General features: G+C 40.1%; 2 protein-coding genes across 5 annotated transcripts in view; both read right to left on the bottom strand.

Moving 5' to 3' along the window:
• Positions 1-9,438, bottom strand: part of gpr153 (G protein-coupled receptor 153) — a 38,725-nt gene extending 29,287 nt beyond the window's left edge. For both annotated transcript variants that reach the window (XM_086141544.1, XM_086141543.1), the window contains exon 1: positions 9,068-9,438. The gene's annotated coding sequence lies outside the window, so the exon portion shown is untranslated. The remainder of the gene's footprint in view (positions 1-9,067) is intronic.
• Positions 9,439-16,872: 7,434 nt separating this feature from the next.
• acot7 (acyl-CoA thioesterase 7) overlaps positions 16,873-20,517 on the bottom strand; it is a 55,698-nt gene continuing 52,053 nt past the window's right edge. For all 3 annotated transcript variants that reach the window (XM_086141385.1, XM_086141383.1, XM_086141384.1), the window contains one exon: positions 16,873-17,365. In XM_086141385.1, the coding sequence (XP_085997511.1) occupies positions 17,267-17,365 (99 nt within the window). In that variant the 3' untranslated portion in view covers positions 16,873-17,266. The remainder of the gene's footprint in view (positions 17,366-20,517) is intronic.

Here is a 20,517-nt window from a genome sequence, read left to right as displayed (position 1 = left end):
AAGACATTTATATCAATGTCTTAAGCAGTGTTCCCTGTCTGCTATAAATAATCAGCTGGCAACCGTTACAGTATGTGAACAATAAACTAGAACGTCAAAGCTCTTGTGACAGGATGGGTGAGCGTCACCGCTAGGCGATGGTGGATCAGGCCAAAAATGCAGAGGAGACAGTCCTGTAAAATGTTTTATTACCAGCTTGGAGGCGAGGCCAAGCAGAGAGATGTCAATAGAATTACGTCTTTCATTTGTTTTCATCGTTTTGAAAAACTAGGTCGTAAAGAAAAATGATAAAATCTAGGTCAAACTGTCACAATGTCCCAAAAACAAAACTTGCTAAGTGTACAATATAAACAGAACAATTACTGTATGCAGCAAGGGTAAACGCACTGGACAAAATCAAACATAACTTGCTCTGTCTCTAATGAAAGCAGAGAACAAATAGAGGCATGGACAAACACACTAGGTAAAATCAAAAACTGGACTCAAAACGGACCTTGCCAAGTCTCTAATGAAAACAGAGAACAAATAGCAGCGAGGACAAACGGACTGGACAAAAGCAGAATCTCCTGCAGGCACAAGACTAGACTGTCAGACATATAAGAGGCGACCAGCACCATTATCACATGAAAGTGGAACCCACAATCAACAAATTCCAAAAAAAAAACAGTAGTGCATCATGAGGTCATTTCATTTCATGACGTTTAACAGATTGACGAAAGATATTTAAATGAAACTCAATATAACAGTGCATTCAGAGAAAAAAAAAGAGGCAGTTTGATCAGGGCCGTCTCAATCACCCCCATGACACTGCCAAGTTAGACCAGACTAATTGTGGCGGCAACCCAATAAATGTTCCCTTGTTTCCTGGCAGCAACCTTTTGCCACCAGCGGGGCTATTGGAAAAGAAGGGACAACACTCCGACAGGCTACGTTGCTCTTCTTAGATACGCAGGTTCATGTTTACTCAAAGCACAATAAAGAAGCTAAGCCTTTTCACATTGTTCATCCAGTGCACTCATTTCACTTCCTTGTCCACAGCAGTCGCAAGTAATACCCGAGGGGCAAAGTTTGTGGGCAGTGCCCCACATTGCTGTCTTGCACGTAAAACCGATTGTCCGTGTCGACGTGCGTGTGTGCATACGCAGGTACACGCAGGCACACTGCTTATACGCAGGTGCATACGCAGGTGTTCATGTGCGTGTAGGCAGGTATCCGTTTGTGTGACCACACTTGAACAAGGGCTGACTTGCGGCCACCAAGGTTGCGACAGTCTGCGACCGTCACACTATCAAATCGGTCTTGTCTGAGTCAGCAGGAACAAATCAGTTAGAATGAATAAAAGGAATTTTTAGATTTTTATATCTATATCTATATATATACAGTATATGCCTATACAGCATATCTTTCATGAATAAGTAAGTTGCTTTAGTTCTAATGTTTGACAGGACAAGTTGAGCCTGAATGTTACACCAATGCAGCTGTATATTTATATAACAGCTGTATAACACAGTATATTGTGACATGAATATTTCAATTTAATGACATATCAATATATGAATTCATCTTATTCATTCACTCATTCATTCCCTTTCTATACAGCCCGACATGCTTACAGGGTCAACGGGAACAATCTCAGCTGACATTGGGCAAAAAGCAGATTTTACCCTAGTCAACCAATCACAGCAACACATTCACTGACATACAATTATTCACATTCTCTTTTGAACATTGAGGTAACGTACTGCGTGGTTTTGGTCCGTGGGATAAGGCTAGAAACCCCAAAGAGGACCCACAGGCATGGGGATAACATGCATAACACACAGAGACAGGGCCTTGTTAGCCACCAGATTGGGACTGAGAACCTACTTTCTGTGAGACGAGATGCAGTGCTGCCAAGGTCAGAGTATGTATATTTTAATTTATAAACATAAAAACTGTTCCTAACTCCTGAATTGCAAACTGAAGTCATATACAATTTAATGACACAACCTGTCTGTGACCTCTGAAATGCTCTTTAACAAAAGTAGGATAAATTGTTAAGAGCTTGGAAAAGTACTTTCATTAGTTTTAATCCCAGCAATGATGACAAATCTAGCAGCAGTGGCATTGTATTTTTTGTTTTGTAGTAGCAAGTGGTAATGTTGGGAAGCCGCAATGTAGTATGAACAGTGTTTTTTTTTTATTCAAACCCTTGACTGATGGTTCACCTAACCATATTTGAACAGCTTGATCACCCACAATCCCCCCGAGCCTCTAAGGCAAATGTGTCCTCTACACAGGGGAAATCAGCACTGACACTTACAAGCATGGTGTAAAGACGTTCTCTCTTTAATATCAAGATATTAATGTTAAGAGCAGCACAGTCACTCTGGTTTAACATGCCAAATTAGCAAACAGGAATTATACAATATAATTTAGTTTATAAAAAACAAAAATATATAATTGCAGATGTCTGATGCAAAAATACAATTACTAGCGAGTCTGACAGATCATGAATAATTCAACCTCCCATTACAAGTACTTACATTACAGCAGTCAGACAACTGACTGATTATTTACCTGCAATAGTCCCTTTGATATCCTCCCATGGTGTGCGTGGTATTTCCTATTTATTTTAAGATAGTCACCCTCCAGTATTTTTAATTCCGGGCATTCGGATATCATAAATCACAATCATTAATGTAGCTATCAATGATGACATAAAGGCTGACAGGCTGTGGAAAAGCTTTCATAAAATGACAATTGTATGTTTACAGAGCTGTGCTTTTCTTCCGCTGCATGACAATTTTATCAGTCTGACCAACTGTCATGTATTAATTGTAGAAAAAATGTGACCATGGTTTCTTATTCTAAATCAAAAACTCTGTGTAAAAAGAGAAATTCTGGATTGAACAGGGAAAACCTTTTTTAAACTGAACTTGTTTAGGAGAAATCTTGTGTTCAGGGTACTGACCGTATTCATTGGTAGTTAGTAGGTGGAGCATTTTGATGCTGAAGAGTATATCTTTCAGCTTATAAAAAAGGCAGGTGCTTCAGAAAACAAGGGAGAGGCCTTTTCTGAGCCTTTATTGCAGTAATCTGCAATATAATCTTATTACCCCAACCAGCCAGTCTTCCCTGGATTTGTTAGAAAGGAAAATACTGTCCAAGGAGGCTTTACTGCATCAGTGTTTAATATTACATCTCTGTGCTTACGCATGATGTGCTTTACTGAAAGTCAAGTCAGCAGGAATATTTTTCCACTCCAGCACCCTGCTTCTCATGCTAGGGGACAGCAATATATAAATTTAGTCCTTTGCAGATCTAAGGGTTAAGTGTAACGTACAGGAAAAGTCAGTTTTTAACATTAAAACGCAATTACTAAAACGTCTGTTCATGTTTGCAGAGACATTTTTGTTCACTTATTTACTTTTTTGAAATGTCCTGACATTTTGATCCAGAAAATTACTCTCCTCTGCATTCCAGAATACTGGAGGTTTTAGTGTAATAGTGATGGAAGATAACAGAATTGGGGACTATTAACAAATAACGTTTCTGTATTTGTATTCATCTGGGATGGATTGCAAACCCCATATTCAGGAACTGTTATGTTATGTTATGTTATGTTATGTTATGTTATGTTATGTTATGTTATGTTATGTTATGTTATGTTATGTTATTAAAATTTGACTAAAACCTTGTATTGTGTGACTTGGTTGGGATTATAGGATCTAAAAAACGAAGAGGAAGAAAATATTTTCTCTTGGGCCTGAGTCATAGGAAACTGGTGGGTGTCAAAAATCTTCTGGTGACACAAAGCCTGGGTGGAATACTTACATTAATGGTACTGAACATAGCTGTGTTATAAACAAAACTTTTAATCCATAGATATGGCACACAATATCTATTAACATTTTGTATCTTTTACTGAGGAAGCATTAGTAAAAAATTGACAGTTTTAGGTATCGATCTATCTATCTATCTATCTATCTATCTATCTATCTATCTATCTATCTATCTATCTATCTATCTATCTTAGATATTAGATAGATATTAGATTATTATCAGATATTACATCAAAACGTTTAGATTAAGCATGTGAATATGACCTAGGCTAACTTTAATTCTGTTGTGGACCACAATTCAGAATAAATATTCTCCCCTAAAAGCAAAGAAAATGTGATTTGTGTATTTGTTCAAAAGTTGAAACTGCTGTTCTTCTTTTGGTATTTGGTAAATGTGATTAAAAGTGGATTATATTTTATTCATAACCATAGGTAAAACAGTGTAATGGTGGAACATTGTTTTTCTTCCTTTCATTCCTCTGTGTTATCGTAACTATGACAACCAAGCCAAATTCATTCCCTACACTGAAACCAGTGAGATTTTCTGGCAACACCTAAACAAAACAGTAAGTATTGAATTGTCAGATCAGGAAATATTGTCAAAAGAAAAATGTGCATTCAGGGATTTAGGTATGACATGGTTGTTTTTTTTTTTTTTGAAGTTGTAATTTGTTTGAACATGGAGACCACTGTCTCCCATCCAGGTAAAAATGTTTCAATGACTCGCGTTCCCCCCACGACAGCCCTCATCGGCTAGTTATCAAAGAGGCCGTCTTGCATGAAAAACGATAATCTGGATCAAATTTAATCCACAGAGGCCACAAAAAATACTGTGGGGCTGTAACACACACAGCCAATAGTCCAATAAAGAGCTTGTTTTGCCAGGCACAGGATTATATTAGTGTCTGAAAAGCTCACATACGGGATGAGCGTGTGGACATTTAACTCTAGTCTCCCTCTGCTCTCAGGGTGAGGTGTCACTGTTTGTTCGTGTGTCTGTGTGAGATTTGCCAGCTGGAAAGAGTGGAGTGGATTACAGAGTGTATGGAGAATCAACACAAAGACAGCCTGATGTTATCCGAAGAACAAAAACGTGTCCACAAATGACACAGACCAGTCGGTGAAGATTATACGAACTTAATTGGGTGGCTAGAGATACTTCAAATGGGGCCAAACTACTTGCCGGTTAAAGATAAAAACCTTTCCCCTGGGTGCTGCATCACAGTTAAGTTTCAAGCTCAGTTTGGACTGTTTGCAAAACACCCAGATAGGAAGATCAACAGGTGCAATAAGACAAGTAAAAGCACAAATTGCCTCCCCCACCGTGTCTGCCGTGTAGGAGATTCATTTAGGACATTTCGACCTTGACTGACTTATTTTAAATCTGACACCACCGTTATTATGAGGGGATTGTAGTACATAGTAAGCAAAGCTTTGTAGTGGAAAGTGTGACATTAACAACAGATAACTTCCAACCAATTATATGGGGATTCCACCAAGCTTCAAATCGGTCCTTTACTCACAGACGCAAAACTCATATTCATTAACATGACAGCCAGAGTTCACCAATAATTAACTTGTCATCACCCTGTAATCAGATCAGCCACCTCAACCACAGGACTGGAAGTCCTACTGTGTATGTTGCATAGCGACTGCATTATTCTGACAAAAAGTTATATATACGGTGTGTATATATATATATATATATTTCTTTACTTTTTTAAAGGGACAATGTATTCTTAATTAATAGCAACATGGTCACTGCTCCAAACATTCCTTCTAATTAATTGATTCTTATCAACTAGCCAGGCGGAATCTTGCAAAACAACTTTAAAGTTGCGGAAAACTCATGGAAAATTGAGTTTCCTTCCATGTTCATAAATTTGGAGATGTCTACGTCCAACAGATCGTAATGTCATCACTGAACGTCACTGAAAGCAAATTACGTCTTGTAATGCAAGAGTTGCTATATAATCTATTAAAATAGAGATAAAATTAATATCAATGTCATAGAGAGGAAATACATTGTCAGCCTTTATTCCACTATGTTTTAGTGGAATAAAGGCTACCCCAAATGATCCCATCAATTCCCACATCTGCTGGTTTGTGCGCTAGCCAGATTCTGGTTACCTAACAGATCCTTTTTTTTTCCACAAGACTATTAGCTGGGGGGGAGTCGTTGTGTTCCCTGTCCAAGCACAGAGCCAAAGTTAATTTTGCAGCAGGTTGAATGTTTAACATCTATAAAAATACAACCTTAGTGACACAGATGATGTTGGTAGCCCGGATTGTGACAGAGGAGTTTACTTATGTTTATGTAATATTTATGTCCTATAAAGGACAATGGTTTTCCTGTAATGAGTAACTCAACCTGGCTACAGTCAATATAGAATATCCCCTTACAGGTGATGAAACTGAACAGACACTTTATGTGCAAGCACTCGTACACTGGCTCTGTAACAACAACAATAACATGTTGTGAATGAATGTCCCTTCTATTAAATAGCAGCATTGTGCCAACGCTCACGAACGATACACTTTCCCCAATTGTAAGAGATGGATTTAAGCCACTGTGTCCGTCAAGCTCCGCTGAGGCAGTCAACCCCCATCAATTGCTGTCGCTCGAAAACAGCATTGCGAGCTCCGCAGCTGCTCTGTGACCTTGACCTATCACCTTTTTGTGCAGTAATTTAAACTAACATTATTTCTTGACTCCTAGCCTGTAAAATGACCGAGCGCTCTGTTACATCCCTGAATTTACAAGACAAAAATAACAAAACGCACACTTGCTTTTCACTTCTAGGACAAAGATCTACCAAACATAGCTTACTGGATCCGGTGTAGTTAACTGAGAATCTACTTTCAATTCATTAACTGACACTTTGACATAATAAATGAATACTTGGACAGAATAAACATGATCATATTCCGTATCCCAATCTGCATATTACATGCGGTTGTATTTGCTCTGTAACTTATTTATCTTAAACCTTGACATCACTTGTATTATCTTATCTTTATTAATTTATTTCTGTTCATCTCATCTTATTTATTTTAATTTCTTTCTGTACGGAGCTTGTAGGATCACTCAATTTCCTTTGGTCACTGCATCAACTTTAAACCAGCGTGCACAGCAATTCAGGGTCACATGACAGCTGCAGCATGAACCTTAAATACAAAATAATAACATCAGATTAATTAAGTATACCTCAAATAACATCAAGAGTAATGTGCTCTGAGGTACTTTACATGATGGATGGTGCAATTTTCAACTGATAGAAAACTGAATCTTCAGCTGTAATTGATTAATGGGATTGCGCTGATTTCTTCTTTCCTCGGTGAAAATAATCACGATACTCTCATTGCACATTTGCAAATGGAGTTCAAAGAAATTTTTCCAATACGTTGTAATTCTCTCCTCTCCTGAAAAGCCATCAAGCCATTCAGCTAACTTCATTCACGAAATTGTCAATTTCGTCGTATTCCATATTTGTGGCAGGGGGAGAATGTCAACCATTCTTGTAATTTTCTTAAAAACTGTGTGATGACAAGACAACAAGCTTCCATCACTGTTAAATCATATTAGCTGTTATTTTAATCATCCCCCCTCCTGGATCTGGTTTATTAAGTAACACAAATCTGTTGTAAATATAGAGCTTACTAGCAGAACCGGCGCAATCACCACCCCCCTACGATGCATCAGGAGGTCAAAACATGTTGTTTGATGCTAGACTTAAATACTTTTCTTGGTTGTGTGACTAGCTTGTAACAGAGTTGAATTTTCCATCCCATCATGTAACCCAAGAGGCTCCCTTCCTGTTTATGTTAAGCTACCCCCAGCTATGAATGTAGCTGAATCACTGGGCACCATATGGCAGAGGGTTTCAGGTTTGCCACTGTCACAGACCAGCATTCAGGTGATGGAATAATGCCATCCATTACACATTACAACATTTGATTATTCATCACTAAAAAAGATCCATTGACAATTATTATTTTAATCACCCACTTTCTCGATTCAACACTTTCCAGTGGATAATACGAGCGTTGTGGGCGAGTGAAGAAAAGGATGAGTGTGAACACAAGCTAACGCGGTCACAAAATGACAGAGCTGAATGTGTGACGATACAAAATGTCACATATGCCCTGTGAAAGACCGAGTCTCTGTTGGGAGGCTTTGTGGTGTAGCAGTAACTGTCACATATAGGCTAGAACGCCTTCTCTCAGCGGCCAATGTGATTGTTGGACTGGATGGCCACTGTGTGACCTGCAGTTGCACGTAGCCCACCCTCTGCTTCCAACCTTCTGTCTCAGAGGGGCAAAAAAAACTCTGTTTTCCTTTTCAGCCACAATGACATAGACTTGAGCCCGATTTGTTCGAATCACACACAGCTTGAAGAAGTTGAGAAGTTGCTTCATTTTACATATTCTAGTTTCTTTTCTTATTGACTTCTCCATATTTGTGGTGCAAAGGTGGTTGGTGGTGACACACCTGGCAAGTGTGGGTGTTTTTAATCAGTATCAGATAATAGTTTTGGCCCTGCTGAAGTGAGGGGTGTTCACGTGTTGCCAACACTTTCATCAAATAAGTAAATAAATGCGTTAATTAATTCATAAAAAAAGGAAACGGAACAGAATTCCATCTGATGATGGTGGCGTGTATTATTTCATGCTGAATGGAGAAAAGTATGTGTTGTGTTTTTGGTTTTGAGCGGGGGTGGCATTATATCTCGACAATGAAAGTGGTTTTAGGTTAAAAAACAACAACATTTCGGATGATGCTCGCTTGCTCCTCGTGTTAAACTCAACATTATGGAACAGTGTGGTCGATAGAAGGACGTTATCTAGGTTATGCGCTTCTTTGCCACCGACGGTGACAACGAATCGCTCAGCAATGTTTATTTCCCTACTAATCCACCTATCGGCTCGCCTATCTCCTCTGTGTAATTACCCTTCTTCATCCAGCACACCGACTCCGTCCACAATTCGCGCGGAACATTCATCTTCAGCCTTCAATGAGGCCATTTTTCATCCTCAGCTGTCTTGAATAAAGATCGATCATAATGCGATCAAAATAGGTCAGGAATGCCGCGTTGATGTTTACATTTACACACTTTTATACACTACGAGCTGCTCCGACAGCAGGACACCACCTGTTTGGATGGAACCGTATTGGTTTAAAATCAGCTGCCTGACCATGATTTCATTGTGATTTAAAAAGAAAAAAACAACAGCCTTCCTACCTTTCGTTTCGTTTATGGTTCCCGACTGCTCATTTCCTCTCCGGGTGGACGATGTTGTCGCCGAAATCAACAAAAGTGGCTCCGCATCATCCCCACCTCCACAACTGAAGGGCGTCAAGTTGGAGGAATGAAGGCTGAGCCCGACGCATCGCACCGCCGCGGCCGTGCACGCCTCCGGATCCCGGTGGCCCCTTTGTCTCAGTGGCGTGGCGTGTGTGCGTGTGTGAGTGTGTGTGCCTGTGTGTGTGTGTGTGTGTGAGCGTGTAGGGATAGGAGGGGGTATAACAGCTTGTTCTGGGAGGGGGATTCACTTTCTCCTGCTCGTTACCGGCGCGGATGCCGCGCAACGAGGGATTTGGGCCAAAACACACATTTCTCCCTGTTTTCCGTCAGTGGAGGAGAGACAGAGAGAGACAGAGAGAGGAAGAGAGAGAGAAAGAGAGAGAAAAAGAGAGAAAGAGAGAGAGAGAGGGAGAGGGCGGCCGGAGCGTGACTGATGCGCGCTCCCGTTAGCGCAGGCTCGTGTCCGTGACAGACGCTCCGTGGCCGTGAGCGTGAACCGCAGTTTGAAATAATTCATGGAAAAGAGGTCGGTGATCTGACGGAACCGCGCTGCGTGCGTGTGCTTTCCTCACGTTTGAAAGTAAAAATACCACTAGAGATGGAGAAGCACGTCTTATTTGAACGGTCTCGGCGGAATGAAACGAGAGAAATAAAATAACACACACAAATAAAAAGCGTGCCCGACTTCCGTGATTCCAATTTGAACATCAATTCTAATGATCCGAACAGAGGATGGATCTGTAGGCCGCGTTCAAGCGCGTTATTCATGCCCTTTTAAATGTGCATTTTCATTGATATTACAGGACTTGTTATGTAAGAAATTCGCCTTTGGGGTTTGGATTGAAGCCCGTGAGAAAACTTAAAAGGCCCTTCATGACACAAGGAGGATCCCGGGCGTGTTGGTGTTTTTTTTATTTTATCGGTTGCTATGGTGAGGATTAGTCGATTTTATTAGCCGGACGCATCGCCCGCCTCCCATTCATGTCAACAAACACGCAAACACACCAGGGAACCGAGCGGAGCCGTGCTGCGAACACCGGAGCAGCGTGGATCGTGTCCCCCATCCGTCCCTCATGTGTCCCCGGATCGTTCCGACTTTCGATTCACATCACCGCGCACCCACGCAGTCTAGAGATGTGCACTGCAAATTTTAATTATTCGCAACAAATTCACCGGCCGAGTTGGTTGAGTCGGTGTTCTGTCCGTGCAAGATTTTACTTTTTGCTGCTGGAATTGTTTTCATTTGACTCGGTCAGTCATGTGCGGTTCAAAGTGAACCAATGATTTTTGATCATCTACATATTCTGCCGATAATTTAATCTGTGAAACACAAACAGCCACCCAGCAGACGGTTTTTAACTAAACCTGTCAGTTAAGGTTGTGCTTGAAGGAGTTTTCTTGGTAAATCTTCTCCCCATTTAGACATGCTGACTCGGATGTTACATATTTAACCCCCTGAAACCTCAATTGTGCGCTGTAATGCTTTTTAAATGTGTTTAGCATTATTTTGAATTAAATGAATGAAATTAAAAGGGCATCTGCTCTCAAATGCAAAGTCCTCATATGGGGCCAATGACTTGATTTAGTTGCAGTGAACCATGTTTATCTTTCAACCCGTGATCTACGAGTGTTATTGGATGAAGTCACGCCTTCTTTGTACAGCCATACGTGAATTAGGCGGCATTAAAAGGTTATTACAATTGCTAATTTTACAACAAACGTTACTAAGCACTTAAATCCATGAGGTGGTTACATAGGACGGTACTGTGAACCGCTGCAGTGTTTCAGACAAACCTACAGCCTTATTGTTTGTCTCTGATTGACATATACAAGCTTAACAAATGAAAGCTAAATAGAATGAAATGCAATGTGTTGAGAAAACAGCAGCATCATGCATTTCCTTTAAAACCATGTTTAATTATGCTTCCTGGCTATTTTGCCAATTCTGACCTTTGATGAACTTAAAGAAAAAAAAAACTGCCAGGATGCTGCAGGAAAAGCACACAAGAAGGGGGCTGATGCTGTTGAAATAATAGACAGAGCATTTTCAGAAGGGAATCAAATTTAATCAAAAAGTATCAAAGTCAGGAAAGAACCCTTTAGTTTCAAGATATAAAAGTAAATGTCAGGCCACTGACATGAAAAAGAATTGTAGTAAAAGTAAATGAAGTAAATGAAGCTTATGGTAGTGTAGTTAGAGGACATTTCCGCTTTCATAGCAAAATCCCCCCAAGATATTTATAGTTTTTATGAGACATGTTACAATTATTGTTTTACGTCCAGATCTACAACCATGATAAAAATAGGGGTGGCGCATGAAATCTACATATACAGTACCTGAAATGGATTGTTTATTGGATTTATGTGGAATTTGCATGCCCTCCTGCATGTCTGTGTGGTTTTCCTCTGGGTTCTCCAGTCTGCTGGAATAGGCTCCAGCAGCCCCGCTGCGCTGAGTTTATAAGTGGTATAGATAAAGAATGAATGAATGAATGAATGAATGAATGAATGAATGGATGGATGGATGGATGAATGAATGAATGAGGATTATTTGCAAAAGTTGACATTCAAAATTATAGATTATCTTATCAATTTTTTTCTGTTTTCGGGGATGTATACTTATTTTGAAATACATTTTAAGCAATGCATTTTCAAAACCTTTGTATATCGGCCAACCAAAGATCATGAATTCATAGATTTCACCAAGTCACAAAATAATTTCAGGAGTTCGAACGGACCTCAATGTAAGGGCTGAGGACAAAAACCAAGAGTGAATGTGTTATTTGCAGTCCTTATTTCCTCAATTGTAAGTCGCTCTGGATAAAAGCGTCTGCCAAATGTAATGTAATGTAATGAATGCTCATGACCCTCAACCCCTCAAATGGCACAAACCACTGTTTTTTCAAAGGAAACTTTGGATTATCATTAATCACAGTTTATCTTCATCTACAAATTCAAATTCTAATTCGTCTAAAACACTGCAGACTTTGCTGGGTCTCAGATAAGCAAAATCATAAAGAGGAAAAGGGAAAGCCACAGTGTTACCAGTTCATGGTCTGGTGGGGTATAAATGCCCATGGCTGGGGCAACTTGCACATCTGTGAAAGTGATCTTTCCTGACATCTAAATATACACTTCCTAAAATGAAGCAACATCAGTGGACTCACATCTATCATGTATGCACCAATTATGATCTCAAAACACAAGAGCACACCTAAAATGCAAGAGCAAATTGTTTCGCTGTAATATAACATTTGAGCAATCACTTAAAAAACTCAATATGATTCTTAATGATTTCATTGAAATATCTGGTATTCTCATGAAAAGATGTCACAAAATATTTGGGAATTAAGACATTTTAAGTTTAAATTTCCTCAGTAACTATACATTCGTTACAGTAGGTATACGATGTTTTAAAAGGCCAACAGAAAAATAAGCCAAATTACTAAAATTACCTTAAAAAAATGTAATTTATATTCTCTCTGTGGTAAACGTATGACATTTTGTCATTTCCGCCATATTGATGATCCACTATTGGGATGCAATTAAAGTATATAAAACGGTAATTCCGTGAAATTATAAACTGTGCAGAAATGATTCCTGACATTATTGTTGATAATATTGGCGTTATTGAACTCATCACTCAATGCAGACTCGAGGAAAATCCTGTCACTATCACACTTTTAAACCCCAAAAACATGTTTTTTTTTCTTTAACTATGTATAGACACTCAACATAAAATCTACTGACCAAAAACAGCTGAATAGTAAATATATTCACACATTAAGTATTTTTTTAATTGATAGTTGAAAATCAAAGCTACACCTAAATGTTCAGTTATTGCATTTTATGAAATAACCTTCTTGTGTTTTGAGGGTATAATCAGAGCATGCATGTTAGATGTACTGTGTGTTAGATGTGAACCCATAAGTTTGGTTTAAGTGTTAATGTACATTCATTAAAAACAATACACTGATTTGCAAATGTTTGAGGACTGTTTGTCAGGTGTCCACAACTACCTCTATCTCGTGTCTGTGGTGAATGGTGAATTCTTGTCGAAATCTTTTCATCATGGCAACTGTGAAGAAATTCAAGCCCAGTTTCTTGCCGTCTCCAAACGAGAGTCCTGTCTTGAAGTGGTGGCTCTCCTGTGTTGGGCCATCCATTTGTGCGGAAGTTGTTTGGTCTCGCCAATGTAGACGTCATCACAATCCTCAGTGCAAGTGACAGCATATACCACATTCTCCATCTTGTGCCCGGATGTTTTGTCCTTGGGGTGCACCAGTTTCTGCCTCAGGGTGTTGAAATGGGGTTTGAAATGTAGACGTATATAGTGTTTGTTGAACACCCTTCGGAGTTTTCCGAAACACCAGCAATATACGGTATGACAATGTTCTTTTGTGTGTGTTGTCTTCCCCCTGTTCAACGTTCCTTTGCCTAGTGGTTTCTGATTTGGCAAAGGCCCAATTAGGGTAGCCACAGGATCTTAAGACTTTCCTAATGTGTTGTATCTCAGTCTTGCTTCCTTCAGTGGTTGATGGGATGTTCTTGGACCGGTGGTGTAGAGCTCTGACTACCACCAGTTTGTGCTCAAGGGGGGGGTGTGTGTCGAAAAGTAGATACTGCTCAGTGTGTGTTGGTTTCCTGTAAATATTGACGTCCAGGCTTCTGTCGTGTTGGACGTAAATACAACAATCCAAGAAGGAGAGATGGTCACCTGTGACATTTTCCCTTGTGAATTTGATGTGGACGTCGATCGTGCTGAGGTGAGTGGTGAACACTTCTGCCTCATTCTTCTTGATCTTGACCTATGTGTCATCTACGTACCTGAGCCAGTGGGTTGGCAGTGTTCCCCTGAACGAAGCGAGGGCCTTGCGCTCAGCCTCCTCCATGTATAGGTTCACCACTATGGGGGATACAGATGAGTCTATGGCACATCCATGCTTTTGCTGGTAGAAACCACTGTTGAACTGGAAATAGGTGGTCTGTAGATGTGATCCGTGGAGTTTTGTTCTGTTTTTTAAGGTATTGTCCATAACGAGGCGTTCCCTCACCTCTGTGATCACATCCGAAGTGGGAAGTGGGGATACATGTGAACTGTGAGGTTTACATCGCACAACACCATGGTTTCATCCGGGTCCAGCTCGATCTGCCTGACAACAGCTTGATAAACAGAACAAATCTCTCCACGAATCACATCTGCACCCAACTGGATAAGTGTCTAGAGACAACCTAGCTTCTATCTTGGTGTTTAGGAATTCTGCGTTTTATTATGTGACATTATTATTGAAGTGAAACTCATCTCAGAAAGAGGGACCATTCCATGTGTCGTCACCCTGTAGAACCACAATATGAATTTGTTTTTTTTTTTCAGGCATGCTGATGACTGGGTACAGGCTGCTGTCAACTTTTATTGACGTTTGATTTATGTGCCAGTTTATCCTTGGAACAGAATTGGCCACGAGAGTTCAAGTTTGTAAAAAGAAGCAGGCTTTCCATTGCTAGCCTCTTCTGTATGATGCTAGGTGACCTGGAAGTAAAAAGTAACAGAAGGCATTCCCGCCCACTGGCTCCACTGGCACCGGGCTGCCCCCACTCTCACTGACAGCTCCAAAATCACACATCACATACACTCAAGCATACACACAGCGCACAGCAGCTCTGCAATGCCTAACAGTGTTTGAAGGTCCCGTTGATGTGCTCTCACAATATTTGAGTCTGTTTTTCGATGTCCTCACATGATTACCATGCTTCTGTGAGGAGAACTTTGTGTGCCCTACAGGCAGAGGTAGCCTAATTTAGCGGTACTCCCAGCAATTTCCCCTGTGGCTGAAAAAAAAGGGAGTTTCCAGTCCAGACAAAGTACGGACCATCACCTACTCCTCTGCAAGGAAAACCCTGCTGGCTCTATGCCCAGATAACAGAGGAGGGCTGACTTTAAGGCGCACATCTCTGCTTAGTGAAAGTGTTCCAGGAAGCTCAAAGAGTTGCATGAAAGACACATGAAAAAAGTGAAATTATGGTTCAACCATGTCATGTGTAAGGTAGCCATCTATATCCTCCTCGTTCTAGTATCGCCTCATAGAATTATTGACTGACTTATTTTCATCAGTGACCTTGAGGCATAGCCTGGTGTGGTTTAGGTTTCTGTGGCCCGTCTCTTGTGAGAAAGTAAAGCCTGTGCTGTCAAAATTGACTGACGATGGAGATTTTCAAGAGCGGTGGACACAATGCAAAGCAGGTCGTTCTCCAATGAAAGCTTAAGGATTACTCAACACATCCTCACTTTATCATTTAGCCTTCCTTCAGAGCCCCCGAGGGCTTCCCTCCTGCATGAGGGGATCATTCATCTTCTACGTAGCCATGTCAGTATACCCCTGCTGGGATGCATAACTGACGGCTGCAAGTCCCTCCATTTAAATGCAAAGGCATGAATGGAAATCTGAGATCAGCTTTTTCCATCATTTCATTATTGTCTGCTATGGAAAAGCAGATCGACATGTAGCTTCCTCTCCCGGTGTTGTTGTTTTTTTCAGCCTATTGAATATGGATAATGTTTCACTCTAAGAAGCCAAAGAGATTACTTTCATGTAAAGCTTTAATGACATAATCTGAGGCCAATTTCATCGTTTTTATGGTTACATGGGGGAGTATGCTTTCTCATCCATTTCAAGACTGTTCAACCACATAAGTAACCATGGTTACAATATTACGCCTCTATCTAGGAAAGCCAGCAGCAACCAGCGGAAATGTTTGAAAACATTATTGAATATTGTTAGGAATGAGGAATTAGTTGATTTGCCGATCAATTCTGGATGCATTACACATCCATTCCGATGCAGTGCATTATGTGACTGGGGTTGAAAAAGCCTATATCTCCAAGTCCTGTTCTGGCATGGTGTAATCCCAAAACGGTCTTCATCTTTAGCTGCTCTGTGTTGTCCTTTTCCCAGAAGATGCCTCAACTTAACTGGGGTTAAAAATAGATGACCCCCCCCCCGAGCCTAACTTTATTTTCATGGGGAAAATGAAAAGTACACATGGTGTGCTGGAAGAACCGAGAAGAAAAAAAAACAATAACCTTCAAAAACCAATGATGAATTGGTTTCTGTTGATGAAAACAGCACAAGGAGCCAGGCATAGAGCTATAAGAAATTTTGCTGGGAGTTTTATATATGTGGCCTCCATGGCACTCCCACAAAGATATTTTCATTAAATGACTCGCGATCTGTTATGCACAATGGGTTGCACCAGCTCATACTGCAATTCCATGATCGGTCGAAAATTTTCTGAACATGTGTTGAACCAAATCTTGCAATGTGATAGGTTTTAGAAACAACATAATTAGTCATAGATTATATATTTGTGTTCACTGTTAAAGTTTAAAGATAGATGTCCACATGATTCATCTGGAAACAAAGTGTCTGAAGGGAGAAAATACAGGATAAAATGCAGGGGAATGTGGTTTAAACAATGCTGGAGAATGGTAACTCATGTGGACAACAGAACTGAGCAGGAGAAAAAGAGGAGAGCTCTGAAAGACAGAGCGAGTCAGCCTGACATGCGGAGGGTCAGAAGTCAGAGATAAGGGATTTGAGTCAAAGCCCCCGAGCTCCACTGATTTCTCTGTGAAAGACAGTGCTGAAAAGATGGATAGCATGCGCTCTATCTGCCAAGGCATGTCGAAGACAATGACATCATAATCATCAAACTAACAAGGACACGAGTCAAGTGCTCCAGACTCACGCTTAGATCATTTATTCATTATTATTCATTCAGTTATTCATCATTTTTTTTTGCGCTCAGACTATCACTGTGCATTGACACTTATAAAGTCGATAGTTTGATACCCAAAAATCTGCTTACAACAAAATAGTACTCTAGCTTCTTTACTTGGACTGTCATTTATACTAACCCCGTTCATTCCAGAAATCTTCCAGAAAACGTGCATTTTTTTGTACAGGTACACAGCTACATGTGAACACTGATGCTTTTTCACAGATAAAATAATCATTTGCTAAGGATTAACAGCCGTTTACAGATACAGCAGAATAGCAGGATTGTAGGTCGTAATCTAAATATGTGTTAGGCTAATTTACTGCTGTTGCAGGCAGTCAGTTCTCATCAGCAGTGGCATTACTGCTGGCGCTCCTTTCCCGCAAGTCTCTTCGCCTTACTCAGGAGGTAACGTGCTTTGCCCTCCTCAAATCGTCTCTCCTCCTCCTCTCCATTGATCTGAGGAAAATAAAAACAAATGGTTTGTTTACAGACATTTTATTTTGTACATTTTAATGTCAGTTTTTAACTATGATATCCATAAAACCTTTTAAATATCCAACTCAGACTAAAAAAACAGATACATAGAATGAGATGCAACATCAGATGTTCCACTCTATTTCTATCGGTCACTGCTACCCAGGCTTTATCAATCTGAATAAATCTTTGCGTACCAATTCAAGATTTCCACATGAAATAACCCTGAAACCAAAAAGGCAAAATATTATTTAGCCCTCAGAAAAACCTGACTAGTAATAAATTATATTGTTTTCTGAGTCCTCCAGATGTAATCAGAACCAAATGGAACACATTTTCATATCTAAATGAGTCACTTCTACCACATGTTTTAAAATCTCATTTAATGGAGAGCCACAGGAATTTTCATGGTACTTCAAATACAATATAATAATGAAAGAAAATCTTTTGACTTTTAATGTTTAAGAGAAAACAACCTAACATTCATTGATTCATATATTTCACTTATCCTGGGATTTGGGTTCGTGGGGAAACTGGAATCTATCCAAGCTGTCATTGGGCAAGAGCAAGGCACACCCTGGACCGGTTGCCAGTCGATCAGAAGCCACATATAGAGATGAATGTATTTACACATTAAAACAAACGCCTGGGCAATTTAGGGTCTTTGATTAACCTACTTGATGTTTGTGGGTGGAAACTGGAAACCCATGCAAAAATGGGAACATATGGACTCCACATAGAAAGGCCTCCTGTCAAAATCAACCTTTTTGCTATGAGGCGTAAGCACAAATTAGCGCGCAAAACAGCCAATGTGCAACCCAAATAACCTAACAACCTGCACTATTGATATGAAACAGATTGCTACTGTTTCTTCACAGATGAAGATGTTGAGGTTCTCTTTGGGAGGGACCAGGATGGATAGGATCAGGAATAAGCCCATCAGCGGTACAGCACGTGTTTGATGTTTTGCAGATAAAGTCAGAGATGCCAGACTAAGACAGTTTAGACAGTTACAGGGGAGGGATAGGGTATATGTTGGTAGATGGATGCTGAATTTGGAACTTCCAGCCGGGAGGCATAGAGGAAGACCAAAGAGGAGTATAGCGAAAGAGGAAATGAAGATAGTTGGTGTGAGAGAGGAGGTTACAGAGAATAGGGTTAGACTGAGGAAGCGGATTCACTGAAGGGAGAAGCTGGAGGAAAAATAAGAAGTTTTGTAGTTTTCCTAGATCAGTTGAAGTTGTTTTATTTTATTGTGGAGATAGTGGGGGAACAATGTTATGATTATGTCAACCACAGGTCCCTAAAAATGAATAAAATAAAAGACAGACAGTTTGTCAACTTCTTGTCCTTTCGGCTTTTCTCATCAGGGATCGCCACAGCAAATCAACGTCCTCCATCTAACCCTATTCTCTGTATCCTCCTCTCTTACACCAACTACCTTCATATCCTCTTTCACTACGTCCATACATCTTCTCTTTGGTCTTCCTGGAGACCTCCAGCCAAGCAACTCCAATCGCATGGTAGTATAATAATAATAATAATAATTATTATTATTATTATTATTATTATTATTTAAGAAAAACAGACATTTTTAACAAGATGGTGCACGGTCAATTTAAATATATGCAAGTGCACAGTTTCTGTATGTCTTGTGTCATCAAGCCAAAGATCTCAGAAGGTTTTCCTTGTATGCTACACTTGATCGCATGTTTTGGCCACTATGTAAAAGTAGCTGCAGTGCTTGGCGTTTTTCCTACTGGAGCCTTCTACGTTTCAGTATGTCTCTGGCCTTCAAGCATTTGGCATTTTGGACTTTGCCATCTGGATTTTTTTTTTAAATGAAAGATGACCATATGGATGACAGGGTGGATTGTGTTCTTTTTGGCAACTGATACTTCACATAATGTAAGAAACTAAGTAAAATGATTTATATTCATGGCTCTCAAAGAGAACAGGAATACCTCCATCTAGCCTACTGATTCAAATTTTCAAACAACATCAGTACTTTCAGGAGGGAAATTAAAGGGAGGACCCTGCTTTTCTAATGTTTCAGACAACACAGGCAAATCACTTGAAATCAGTGTATCATGAGAAATATTTACAAATCATTGATTATAATGAAATGTAATGTGACTATATGCCGATGGAATGTGATGTCCATATGTAGTCAGTTATATATATATAATGATTATTTCAAACATACATATTGTAATAAAAACATATTCTCATACAATATTGCATTGTACCATATCATATTGAAACTGCAGATGCTCTGCTGCAACTCTCTGAATTCTATTCGATGCTGAAATTTGATAGAAAGATTTTTTTTTTCTCAGAAAAGCTGAATAGAGGCTGTCGATTTGTCGGAGTGGATGCTTTCGAAGCTGCAGTTTAATTAGACTCCTTGGCAACCTCGTGGCTTAAACAACAATACCACCACCAGTGTCAGCATCAATACTCACTTTAATGGTGCTGTTCATTTACCCAAGATGTTGTATGTGAGCCTTTGTTCATAAAGGATTCTGTGCTTTTTTTTTTAAGCTGAAAAATATAGTGCACAAGTGAAAGCCTGCATTAATGATGTACACAACATGGCTGGCTGATTCAAGAACACCTGCCACTCAGCAGCACTTTGAGTGCAAAGCTGACAGATGGTGCCTTAACTTTATGGTGAGAGCTGAGTGGTAACAGATATGAAAAGCCATGGTAGAGTGGGCCCAAGGGTTACAACTCAAATGTGATGAGAATTTAACAATGTGGTGCTCAACTACAACCAGAGCCTCTTCTCGTTGTGATCGCAGCTGGCGACTTCAATCAGTGCAGCCGGCGGACCGGACTCCCAACATACCACTTACATGTGGACATTCCCACCCAGGACAAGAACACCCTGGACCACGTGTACAGCAAGGTCCGTGTCACATACAGGGACGCTCCCCTTCCCCACTTTGGACAGTCAGATAACATCTCTCTGCTTCTGTATCCTGCCTACAGACAGACTGAAACAGACAAACGCTGTAACCAGATAACTCAAACTCTAGACCCCGGATTCAGAGGGCATCCTACAGGATTGTTCAAGACAGCAGTCACTCAGGAGGACTCTTCTGTCAGCGTACACGAGTATGATGAGTATG

Source organism: Fistularia commersonii, chromosome 34 (genome assembly GCF_037954325.1).
Source record: "Fistularia commersonii isolate RoL2024-O1a breed Wild chromosome 34, RoL_Fcom_v1.0, whole genome shotgun sequence".
NCBI lineage: Eukaryota > Metazoa > Chordata > Actinopteri > Syngnathiformes > Fistulariidae > Fistularia > Fistularia commersonii.
Note: the sequence above shows the minus strand (reverse complement) of the source record. Positions and strands in the feature narration are given on the sequence as shown.